We start from the raw sequence: 12,806 nt of genomic DNA on the forward strand, positions 1-12,806 counted from the left end.
TCTTCAGACTAAAGACCGCTGCTCCATAACCCTGTCCGCCTGCTCTGATGAGGCAGACAGGAATCACCGGAAATCAACCCGATCAAGTACAATCGGGTTGATTGACACCTCCCTGCTGAGTCAGCAGGGTGCGGCGTTGCACCAGCAGCTCTTGTGAGCTGATGGTGCAATGCTGAATACGGAGAGCGTATTGCTCTCCGCATTCAGCAAGGTCTTGCGGACCTGATCCGCACTGTCGGATCTGGTCCGCAAGACCTTTAATAAATAGGCCCCCATGCCTGCTAAGTGGTGAGAATTGCATCAGTAAAAGCTTAAATCTGTGTCATACAAGACTCTGCTGACTCTCCGAGCAGACATGGTGTTTAAATGCTAGTGCACAGGGTACTCATAGCATATGTGCGTATGCTGCTGAATAACAGCAATAACTTTTACTAGAAGCATTATTAAAATTGAACTGCACCCATGTAGATTACAATTCTGTCCTTTCTTTCCCTTTAACTTTTTTCGATAATCTCCTACCTCCTGCGCTGGTTCAGATGATTTCTTTGGCACTGATTTCCTCATTGAAGATCTTTTCCTACTTGATGCCCTCCGTAAACTCCCTCTATGGAAGAGCCCCAATCCATTATATTCTGTCAATTCTGCAACCATATCTTGAAAGTCACCATCATCCTCATCATTAATTCCTTCAAAAACTCCTCCTTCCTCTTCATTGGCATCATCGTTCTTGGTGTCTGTTTCTTCATCATCATTATTACCACCATGTTTCTAACAACAACAAAAAAAGATTATATTGGCTTATTATTCATTGGAAAAAACTTTAAAATAATCTAAATCTTAGAAAGTAGGACAAACATTTACAAAGCTACACACATTTTATATCAATAATAAACAATTAAATACAAAAAGTATATAAAAAAGACAGCATACTATTAGTGCTTAGATTTGACACAGGTCCTATATAGAGGATATCCGGTAGTGTTGATTTCAGTCTGTTGTCAGAGCAATACTGTAAATCCCTAAAGGGAAAGTGTACTGTAAAATGTTTCCCACTTTCGGGCAAAATTACAAGTGGAGCGCTAAATATCGCTGTCATGAAAGCGATATTTGCTCCCCACTGTGTTATACCAGCGCATGCTACTGTTGCTCACGAGAGCGCGCTTCCATAGGCTCCTATGGGAGCCTTGTTCTGATGCCGTCAGAGAATTCAACAGAACCTAAGCACAGCAAAAGTAGGGCAACGATGGCAGCAATATTAAATAAATATGTGTATATACACATATTAACACATAAATATATATGTATATAAGCATATACATATATATTTACAGGGAACGCACAGTTCCCATAGACCGCATTGTAAAGGCCGTTTTTTTTCCTAACACCCCACACCTGCCAACTTTAGACCCCAAAAACTGCTACTATCTTTATTTTTTTATAAAGTGTGCTAAACTGTATTTTGGGGTCATTTGGGGCACATTTATAAAAAATAACCAGAGATCTGATCTCTGGTTCATTTTATAAGCGCTAATTGTTACCGCGAGCTTGTGATATTAATAACCAGCCACTTGTAATTTGCCCATTTGTGGGAGTGCGTTAATTTAGCGCTCAACTTGTAATCTAGCCCTTAATGTTTTCCCAATGAGAAAAAAAACTGATAGAGATAGGTACTACAATATAAATGTATCAAATGTTCTCTCTATGTATGTATTTGTGTGCAGACAGAGAGATAAGATAAGGAGGCATTTGTGTATATAGAGAAAGATAAGAAAAGGAGGGTTGCTTTTTTCTGGAAGCTCAGCCCATTTAAATAGATGGTGTATAAACATAAATGAACCTAAAGGAGCACTTTCCCATTTGGTGTATACTGTGCAGCAGCTATAGAAAGTCATTGGGAGGGGGAACCCAATAAGGGGAAAACAATTTTACAGTACAGCATCCCTTTATATCTAGAAGATAAAAATCAGTTACCTGTAACATTACAAGTGAATAGTAAACACCCTTTTTATTCATGAGGTCATCATGCGATCCTTGTTCAACAACAACCCCGTTGTGAAATCCAGCAATGGTATCCGCTGTCCTGATAGTCGACAATCTGTGAGCTATCACAATTGTGGTTCGACCAGCTCTAGCCTGTAACAGTGAGAAAAACAATTACTTCCTAACAATGAATGCAAATGAATTGTGTAACATTTGTTTAAACAATAGTTTACAATAAATGAAACACAAAAGTAAAAAATTAAGTGAATATGTACCCTATCCAGGGCTATTTGAACAACAGCTTCACTTTGAGTATCCAGAGCAGATGTCGCTTCATCCAGTAGAAGGATCTTTGGGTTGCGAGCAAGAGCACGTGCAATGGCTATTCTCTGCTTCTGTCCTCCGCTCAACTGAGCACCTCTTTCACCAACCATTGTGTCAAAAGCCTGAAAAGAAATATAGAAAGTGTATACTGAAGCAAAATATTACAAAAAAGTTACTGCCTCAATTTAAATCATGGTTTTCTACAGAAATGTTTCATTTTTAGAATAACTTTTCAGATTATTTCTCCAGTTATATCAGAAAATGACTACCATTGCAAATGCATAGATAATTATGAAATTATTGGGGGGGGGGTGAATCATCTCCAGTTTAATAGGTTCCTCATTCATATTTGAACAACTTTTCAGTTGTACTTTATTGGAAAGAAAAAAAAAATTACCTTAATAATACCAATTTCAATAGTTTTATTTAACTTATGAAATAATCATTACCTTAATGATAAGAATTCAATGGTTTATTTAAAGGGACACTTAACCCAAATTTTTTTCTTTCATGATTCAGATAGAGCATGCAATTTTAAGCAACTTTCTAATTTACTTCTATTATCAATTTTTCTTCGTTCTTTTGCTATCTTTATTTGAAAAAGAAGGCATCTAAGCTAAGGAGCCAGCAAATTTTTGGTTTAGAACCATGGACAGCAATTTTTTATTTGTGCTGTCCAATCAGCAAGGACAACCCAGGTTGTTCACCAAAAATGGTCCGGCATCTAAACTTACATTCTTGCTTTTCAAATAAACATACCAAGAGAATGAAGAAAATTTGTTAATAGGAGTAAATTAGAAAGTTGATTAAAATCGCCTGCTTTATCTGAATCATGAAAGAAAAAATTTGGGTTCAGTGTTCCTTTAAACAATACCATTATAGGTTTCACTTTCATTTTTATGGTTTGCCCCTCTCTCCTCACACTTAGGTCCTTGTGCAGATCTATTGCACTCCAAACAATATTCTATCCAGTGAGCTTCTTGAAACTTAGTAAGGGGTGGATTCTGTGTACATAGAATTTCAGGGGGGCAGTGAGATTAAAGGGACAGTGAAGTCAAAATTAAACGTTCATGATTCAGATAGAACATTCAGTTTTAAACAACTTTCCAATGTACTTCTAGTATCTAATTTGCTTCATTCTCTTAGTACCCTTTGCAGAAAAGCATACCTAAGTAGGCTCGAAAGCAGAAATATCTTTAGCTAGCTCCCAGTAGTGCATTGCTGCTCCTCCAACAAAGGATACCAAAAGAATGAACACATTTAATAAACTTGAAAGTTGTTTAAAATTGTGTGCTCTATCTGAATCATAAAAAATCGGGTTTATGCTCCTTTATTTCTTAACTTTGTATGTTTATTTTAGAACATTTTTGCTGTAAAGAAGGGGCATGTTATTTGTGCAGACACAAATTCGCAGTTTTGAGAACTGCAAAACCAAGAATATGTGATTATACAGGGAGTGCAGAATTATTAGGCAAATGAGTATTTTGACCACATCATCCTCTTTATGCATGTTGTCTTACTCCAAGCTGTATAGGCTCGAAAGCCTACTACCAATTAAGCATATTAGGTGATGTGCATCTCTGTAATGAGAAGGGGTGTGGTCTAATGACATCAACACCCTATATCAGGAGTGCATAATTATTAGGCAACTTCCTTTCCTTTGGCAAAATGGGTCAAAAGAAGGACTTGACAGGCTCAGAAAAGTCAAAAATAGTGAGATATCTTGCAGAGGGATGCAGCACTCTTAAAATTGCAAAGCTTCTGAAGCGTGATCATCGAACAATCAAGCGTTTCATTCAAAATAGTCAACAGGGTCGCAAGACCAAGGCGCAAAATAACTGCCCATGAACTGAGAAAAGTCAAGCGTGCAGCTGCCAAGATGCCACTTGCCACCAGTTTGGCCATATTTCAGAGCTGCAACATCACTGGAGTGCCCAAAAGCACAAGGTGTGCAATACTCAGAGACATGGCCAAGGTAAGAAAGGCTGAAAGACGACCACCACTGAACAAGACACACAAGCTGAAACGTCAAGACTGGGCCAAGAAATATCTCAAGACTGATTTTTCTAAGGTTTTATGGACTGATGAAATGAGAGTGAGTCTTGATGGGCCAGATGGATGGGCCCGTGGCTGGATTGGTAAAGGGCAGAGAGCTCCAGTCTGACTCAGACGCCAGCAAGGTGGAGGTGGAGTACTGGTTTGGGCTGGTATCATCAAAGATGAGCTTGTGGGGCCTTTTCGGGTTGAGGATGGAGTCAAGCTCAACTCCCAGTCCTACTGCCAGTTTCTGGAAGACACCTTCTTCAAGCAGTGGTACAGGAAGAAGTCTGCATCCTTCAAGAAAAACATGATTTTCAAGCAGGACAATGCTCCATCACACGCGTCCAAGTACTCCACAGCGTGGCTGGCAAGAAAGGGTATAAAAGAAGAAAATCTAATGACATGGCCTCCTTGTTCACCTAATCTGAACCCCATTGAGAACCTGTGGTCCATCATCAAATGTGAGATTTACAAGGAGGGAAAACAGTACACCTCTATGAACAGTGTCTGGGAGGCTGTGGTTGCTGCTGCACGCAATGTTGATGGTGAACAGATCAAAACACTGACAGAATCCATGGATGGCAGGCTTTTGAGTGTCCTTGCAAAGAAAGGTGGCTATATTGGTCACTGATTTGTTTTTGTTTTGTTTTTGAATGTCAGAAATGTATATTTGTGAATGTTGAGATGTTATATTGGTTTCACTGGTAAAAATAAATAATTGAAATGGGTATATATTTGTTTTTTGTTAAGTTGCCTAATAATTATGCACAGTAATAGTCACCTGCACACACAGATATCCCCCTAAAATAGCTAAAACTAAAAACAAACTAAAAACTACTTCCAAAACTATTCAGCTTTGATATTAATGAGTTTTTTGGGTTCATTGAGAACATGGTTGTTGTTCAATAATAAAATTAATCCTCAAAAATACAACTTGCCTAATAATTCTGCACTCCCTGTATCTATTAGATAGAAAAAATGCCCAAAATAATCTGACAGAAACCTATTGGAGAGCATGACACTGTGAATGGATTGATGGAATTAATTTACCAAAAAAAATAAACATTATTGCCATGAATTTACAGCCTCCTGCTAAATCATTTAAAACTAATCCTAATTTCTGGATGAACAACGTTTGGATTATAATGTATTCTTAAATAGAAAGCAAACTTTAGATACATTTTCCTCAAAAGGCATTTTATTTAAAAAAAATAAAACCGAAAAACAATTAAAATTTAAAAAAAATTGATTTAAATTAAAAAATCAGAATTAAAAAACAAAACAAAAAAAACACTGATTTGTATGAGAGAGAAGAGAGGAGAGAGAGAAGAGAGGAGAGAGAGGAGAGAAGAGATGAGAGGAGAGAGAACAGAGAGGAGAGAGAGAACGAAAGAAAGAAAGAAAGAAAGAACAAAAGAGAGAGAGAGAACGAAAGAAAGAGAACAAAAGAAAAAGAGAATGAAAGAGAGAGAGAACGAAAGAGAGGGAGAGAATGAAAGAGAGAACAAAAGAGAGAGAGAGAGGGCGAAAGAATGAGAGAGAGAGCGAAAGCGAAAGAATGAGAGAGAAAGTGAACAAAAGAATGAGAGAGAAAGAATGAGAGAGAAAGAGAGAGAGAGAGAGAGAGAGAGAGAGAGAGAGAGAGAGAGAGAGAGAGAGAGAGAAAGAAAAAAGGGGAAAATGCTTAAAGTGATGGTAAACTCTCCCCTTTTTAAAATCAGATCTGGAATGTAAGAGCTATTTTAGAAGGAGTTTAATTCATTAGCTGTAATGAAGATGCGCTATAACTTAGTTATTAATATAGATATGAAATTCAAATACTGCATGCTCCTCCGCCCACTTCAAAAGTAAAATTTTCTGTGAGCTAACAGATTGAATTGTTGTCCAATCAGTGCTCTCCCTATATGGCACTTTTGTTGTAGCTAGAGCATTGATTGGAGAGTAATTCAATCATTTAGCTGGCAGGAAAATTGACTTTTGAAGTGGGTGGTGTAACGTGCGGTATTTGAATTTCATATCTATATTAATAACTAAGTTATAGCGCATCTTCATTACAGCTAATGACTAAAACTCCATCTAAAATAGCGCTTACATTCCAGATCTGATTTTAAAAAGGGGAGAGTTTACCATCACTTTAAGATTATATTTTAAATCAACTATTTAAACAGCTTTATTCTATAAACTACTGACAACATTTCTACCAAATTCCAAATAATAAGTTTCATGTAGAGCATTTAATTGCAGAAAATACCAAAAAAGGTGCATTATTTACAGAACTCGATTAATGCAAAGAAAACAAGTTCAGATTCTTTTTTAAACAACTCAATGCTATTTTTTTAACTTAGCAATAGTTCAGAAACCAATGTTTGGTGGAATAACCCAGATTTTTAATCACAGATTTCATGTGTCTTGGCATGCTTGCGACAACTATTTCACATTGCTGTTGGGTGACTTTATGCCCCTCCTGGTGCAAACATTCAAGCAGCACAGCTTTATATGATTGCATGTGACCATCCATTTTCCTCTTGATCACATTACAGAGGTTTACAATGGGGCTCAGGTCTGGAGATTGGGCTGGCTATAACAGAGTCTTGATCTGGTGGTCCTCCATCCACACCTTGATTGACCTGGCTGTGTGGTATGGAGCATTGTCCTACTAGAAAAAAAAAAACAATCCTCAGAGTTGGCGAACATTGTAAACGCAAAAGGAAGCATGTTTTCTTCTAGGATAACCTTGTACATGGCTTGATGCCAGTATTCTTAACAAAGATAAATCTACCCTATTCCAGCCTTGCTGCAGCACCCTCAGATCATCACCGATCCTCCACCCAATTTCAAAGTGTGTGCAAGACACTGTGGATTGTATACCTCTTCAGGTCTCCATTTAACCATTAGATGACCAGATCTTGGTCAAAGCTAAAAATTGGACTCATCAGAGAAGATGACCTTACTCCAGTCCACTACGGTCCAATCCGTATGGTCTTTTGCAAACCTCAGCCTGTCTCTTTTTTTGCTTCTCATTGATGAAAGGCTTTTTTTCTAGCTTTGCATGACTTCAGTCCTGCCCCTAGGATCCTGTTTCAAACCGTCCTTGCCTTGTGCTTTACCACAGCTGCCATTTGCCATTCTTTTTGTAGGTCTTTTGAAGTCATCCTACGGATATTGAGTAAGATTTTAATGAGTTGGTAGTCATCCCGGGCAGTGGAGAGTCTGTAGCTTTGTTGTCCCCAATGACTGCTGCTTGACCTTGTTCTTATGAAGCACCATATTTGAAATTTGGAGGATGGAAGCAATCTGGCACTCGCTGTATCCCTCTTTCAGTAAAGTCAGAATTGAATCTTTCTTTTCCTCACTTAAAACTTTTCTTTTCAACTCTTTTGGCATGGTCAATAGTTATTTTTTTATTCCAATTCTTTGAGGCACTACTAGCACTGTTTTTGCCATCCAGCTGGTCCTATTGCAAGAGGATTGTGATGATCACACCAGTGGTATATACAGTATAATATAATAAATGCTCTAAATGACAATATTTTTATTTGGAATGTGGGATAAATGTTGTCAGTAGTTTATAGAATAAAGCTGTTAATGTTAATTTTACTCATACACATACATTATATATATATATATATATATATATATATACACATACATACAAACATACATACACACACACCTTGAAGCTCTTTCCACTCAAATACATTTAAACATGAAAAATATTTTTTAATCAATTTTATTATTTTTAATGTTTTACAGTGTTTTTACTGTAAATATTTAACATTGCAATGTTCTTAAATTAGAAGAAAATGTTTCTTCCATCTGAAGAATATTGGAATGTTTAATATTCATAACTCACTTCGGGTTTAGCTTAGTTGGTCTAATGCGTGTCGAGTTAGCACGCTCCTTTAAATCCTATGGAGAGAAGAATTTAGCATGCATCGGGTTTTGCTTGCGTGCTAACTTTTTATGTTTTTCCTTATTACGTTCAGCTTGTAATACGCACGCTAACCTGCATGTATTAAAAATGTACTTTCAGCGCAGTAAGCACGCTAGCTCGCCACTTGTAATCTAGGCCTAGATGTATTAAGGCAAACTTACATCAGGTAGCTTAGATATGAAGTCATAGGCATTTGCCTCTTTAGCGGCTTGTACAATTTCAACATCAGTTACATCTTCCCTTCCATAACGAATATTTTCCCTGATAGTTGTTCCAAACAAAATAGGCTCTTGGCTGACAACTCCTATGTATTCTCTTAAAGACTTCACATTGAGGGTGCGTATATCATGTCCGTCTACAATCACCTGAAAATAAAAAGATAAAAAAGGTATTGCAACAAAGAGATTTTGCTTCTTCAAACAAACATCTAGACAATATATATATATACTTTTGTTAAGTAAGACTAAATATTTTACCTTCCTATCAGTGGTGGTTAGGAGGTACTAAAGGTTTTAAAGTCCCCGCTTTTTAACCCAATTAAAAAATAATTGTAATTCGAGAAATTTTTCTCTATGCAAGGTAAAGGAATGAGATTTTAATCGAAGGCATGAATAATTATGTACTCTTAATATTTAGTTTTAGTATTATGTTTGCTCTAAAAAAAACTCCTTTGGTTATAAGTAACAAGCAGAAAATTACATATTTTTCTTCTTTCCGTAGGTCTGTGTGTTTTACTTTGGGGCTAACCTTGATTCACTACCGTATTATTATTTCAAAAAGGTTCTCTGTCCTATAGCAGTACTGGGGGCGGGGGTTAATTTGTAAATATAGGTTTAAGTTTTTGAAAGTTTGAAATAGGTTTCAGATACTGTAATAATTTTCCATTTATAATATAATACCCCCAGTAAATGAGATGATAGAATGATAGATAGATAGATAGATAGATAGATAGAGCATTACTTCTCCTTGTAATGGATCATAAAATCGTTGAAGCAGCTGAATTGTAGTGCTTTTTCCACAACCACTGGCACCAACCAGAGCTACAGTTTTCCCAGCTTGGACTGTAAGATTTAGCCCTTTCAGAATCTGTAATAAATAAGTTCCACAACATTAATGCCATGGGAAGGAACGTTGTTATTCAGATCACAATTTGTGTATTCTTAAAATTGTTTCTCAATGACACAAATTATATTCAAGATAAATATCGTCATGCAATCTTTAGAAAGAATAAACAATTAAAAACAACAATATCATCATCATCAGTCTGGAACAGGCATTGAGCATGTTCTTCATATGAAAGGGTCAGCTTATGGAGACATGAAACACAATTTTTTTCTTGATTGAGATTGAGCATACCCTTTTAAACATCTTTCCAATTTACTTTTGTTATCAAATTTGCTTAAAGGGACATTCCAGCCACAATTGGAATTGACATGTGTGCATTTTAGTTTTGAATAGAAGCATTTTTGTAATATACATGTATTAGCAAAAATGCTTCTAATAAAAGCTATAGCTGTTTCAAAAGGGTATTTATGTATGCACCGTGTATCAGCATTTTAACACAACACTTGCTCAGAGAGTCTAAGATCCTTGTACCATCTGGTAATGACTCAGTTTGTTAATTGTTGACATGATACAAGCCCCACTGGCACTCTGAGCAGCTGCAGTATTTAAAATATTAGTGCACTGAGAATATCTAGCTATGCTCCACATGCACGTGCAGAGAAAAATGTTAACACTAAAACAGTGATAACTTTTACTGGCAGCATTTTTGCCAATACAGTACATGTATATTGCAAATATGTTTCTATTCAAAGATGTAGTTCATCTATGTGTATTTAAATTTTGACCAGAATGTCATTTTAATTCTCTTGATATCCTTTTGTGAAAAAAGCAGCAAAGCACGACTGGTGAGCCAATAACAATAAAAATATATATGCAGCCACCAATCAGCAGCTAGCTCTCTATAATGCATTTCTGTTCCTGATCCTACCTAAGTATCTTTTCAATACAGGATATCAAGAGAGCGGAAAAAAATTAGATAATAAAAGTTTAACAGATGAAGAATCCATTAATTTGAACACTTACCTGTGTATCTGGACGTGTAGGGTATGAGAAATGAATGTTTTTAAATTCAATGTTTCCTACCAGTTGATCTAACTTGTGTCCTTCCTTAGAACTGCTGTCAATTAGACGTGGCTAAAATATAGAAAAAAAACATTGAGCTAGGTTTTCAAAGTAAAGTAAAATTATTGTGGGGAAAGGAAACATTCATTTTAGAAGGTTTTATTAGAGCATTTTTTTCAATCTTATAGCTGACTTGTTTGTCTATTAAACTCTGTGCAATGCAAACCAATTTGCATGAATTTTTTTATATATTTTTTTTTTTTTTTTTTTAATTAGAGGACTTTCCAATACTAAGAAAAAAAAATTTATATGTATTTTACATTTTTATTTATATTTACTATTAAATGTTTAGATAAATAATATAAGCAATGTAAAACATTCTGAAATTATTGCTTGCACATATACATGATTGGTTAAGTGCAAAACCTACTGTGAAAACATTAGACAGTTTTTATCAAAACTTACACCAGTTAGCCACTAGGGATGTGCAGTGGAAAAAAATTAAAGAGACACAAAATGTTTCTTTCGTGATTCAGATAGAGCATGCAATTTTAAGCAACTTTCTAATTTACTCCTATTATCAATTTTTCTCTACGTTCTCTTGCTATCTTTATTTGAAAAAGAAGACATCTAAGCTATATTTTGGTTGAGACTCTGGACAGCACTTGTTTATTGGTGGGTGAATTTATCCACCAATCAGCAAGAACAACCCAGGATGTTCACCAAAAATGGGCCAGCATCTAAACTTACATTCTTGCATTTCAAATAAAGATACCAAAAGAATGAAGAAAATTTGATAATAGGAGTAAATTAGAAAGTTGCTTAAAATTCCATGCTCTATCTGAATCACAAAAGAAAAAAATTTGGGTTCAGTGTCCCTTTAAGTTTAGGGCAAAATTTTTGTGATGAATATTTGAGAAAATTTAGTTTCCCCAAATATTCGTTCTCGGCACTATTTGGTTTTAGTTTAATTTAAAATGAAAAGAAAATTGAATTTTCATTTAACATGTATATTTGTTTTATTTAAAATTAATGTAAATGTTTCAAAGCACTAAAGTTAGTGCAAGTACTGGGTGCCGAGCGTGACAGTCCATCTTTTAGCATAGACCTGGCAAGAAGAGGATCAGGCGCTCTGCAGAGCATCTTAACATAAAGGGCCATGATACCCAAATGTTGAAACACTTGAAAGTGATGCAGCATAGCTGTAAAAAGCTGACTAGAAAATATCAACTGATATTTTACCTCAAATATTCCTCAGTAGCCACATCCCATTGTAAAGGACTTCTAAGCAACAAATCAGTATGTCTGTCCCGGGACAGGCAAAGGGGTGAGCTTTGTGCACTCTCATCTTATTTCCCTATTCGGTTTAAGGAAGTTTACTATGAAATCTCATGAGAGTTAAGTCAAATCTCATGAGATCACAGTAAAAGAGTTCATGACCTCAGCACTGTTGATGCTGATTGGCTGCTGTTCATTTCTTCATTTTCTTAAAAATTTTTTACTTGGAGCTGGGCAACAGCTGAGTATACCTTTTAACACAGAACTTACTCTGCTGAGCTGAGGAGATTGTGAGGTAAAATATCTTCCCTTTTTACATAGAGATGCTCAGGGGATATTTTCCTGTCAGCTTTTTACAGTTATACTGCATCAGTTTCAAGTGATTTAGCATATGAGTATTCTGTCCCTTTAAGTATAAAGCCTTAAAAAAAATTTTTTTAAAGGAAACTAATAAAGTACTGGCGAATTTAGGCAATATTTATTGTTTTCTTTAAATTTCATTGGTGCATTCATTTGGATATATGTCCGATAATGAATGCACATCTGCTAGCCACTATATTTTATTTATTTATTTATTGTTAGCCAAATTTTGTACTATAGAGAAACACCATGAAAAAAAAAATAATACAAAAAGCTTAAAGGGACACTAAACCCATTTTTTTTTCTTTCATTATTCAGGTAGAGTATACAATTCTAAACAACATTCCAATTAACTTCTATTATCTAATTTGTTTCATCCTTTAGATATCTTTTGTTGAAGAAATAGCAATGCACATTGGTGAGCCAATCACACGAGCCATCTATGTGCATCCACCAATCAGCAGCTACTGAGCCTATATAGATATGATTTTCAGCAAAGTATATCAAGAGAATGAAGCAAATTAGATAATAGAAGTAAATTAGAAAGTTGTTTAAAATGGCATGCTCTTTCTAAATCATGAAAGAAAAAATGTGGGTTTCATGTCCCTTTAATTAATCTGATTTTTTTAATGGTTTGCTCAATTCAAGAGTAAGAAAAACAGATGTTTCTGGTTATATCATATTCATAATTTAGTTGGCTTAACTAATTCAAATGGTTGACCTTGTAAAGGATTCAAATGCCACATATATATATTTATCTATT

The 12,806-nt window shown here is 35.5% G+C and overlaps 1 protein-coding gene across 1 annotated transcript in view; it reads right to left on the bottom strand.

Moving 5' to 3' along the window:
• LOC128639982 (ATP-dependent translocase ABCB1-like) overlaps positions 1-12,806 on the bottom strand; it is a 111,064-nt gene that overhangs the window by 37,185 nt on the left and 61,073 nt on the right. Inside the window, exons 12-17 of the mRNA XM_053692273.1 lie at positions 10,367-10,477; positions 9,239-9,364; positions 8,440-8,643; positions 2,256-2,426; positions 1,972-2,133; positions 520-768 (exon numbers count right to left, since the gene is read on the bottom strand). Of these exons, the coding sequence (XP_053548248.1) occupies positions 520-768; positions 1,972-2,133; positions 2,256-2,426; positions 8,440-8,643; positions 9,239-9,364; positions 10,367-10,477 (1,023 nt within the window). The remainder of the gene's footprint in view (positions 1-519; positions 769-1,971; positions 2,134-2,255; positions 2,427-8,439; positions 8,644-9,238; positions 9,365-10,366; positions 10,478-12,806) is intronic.

This window comes from Bombina bombina, chromosome 9 (assembly GCF_027579735.1).
Source record: "Bombina bombina isolate aBomBom1 chromosome 9, aBomBom1.pri, whole genome shotgun sequence".
NCBI lineage: Eukaryota > Metazoa > Chordata > Amphibia > Anura > Bombinatoridae > Bombina > Bombina bombina.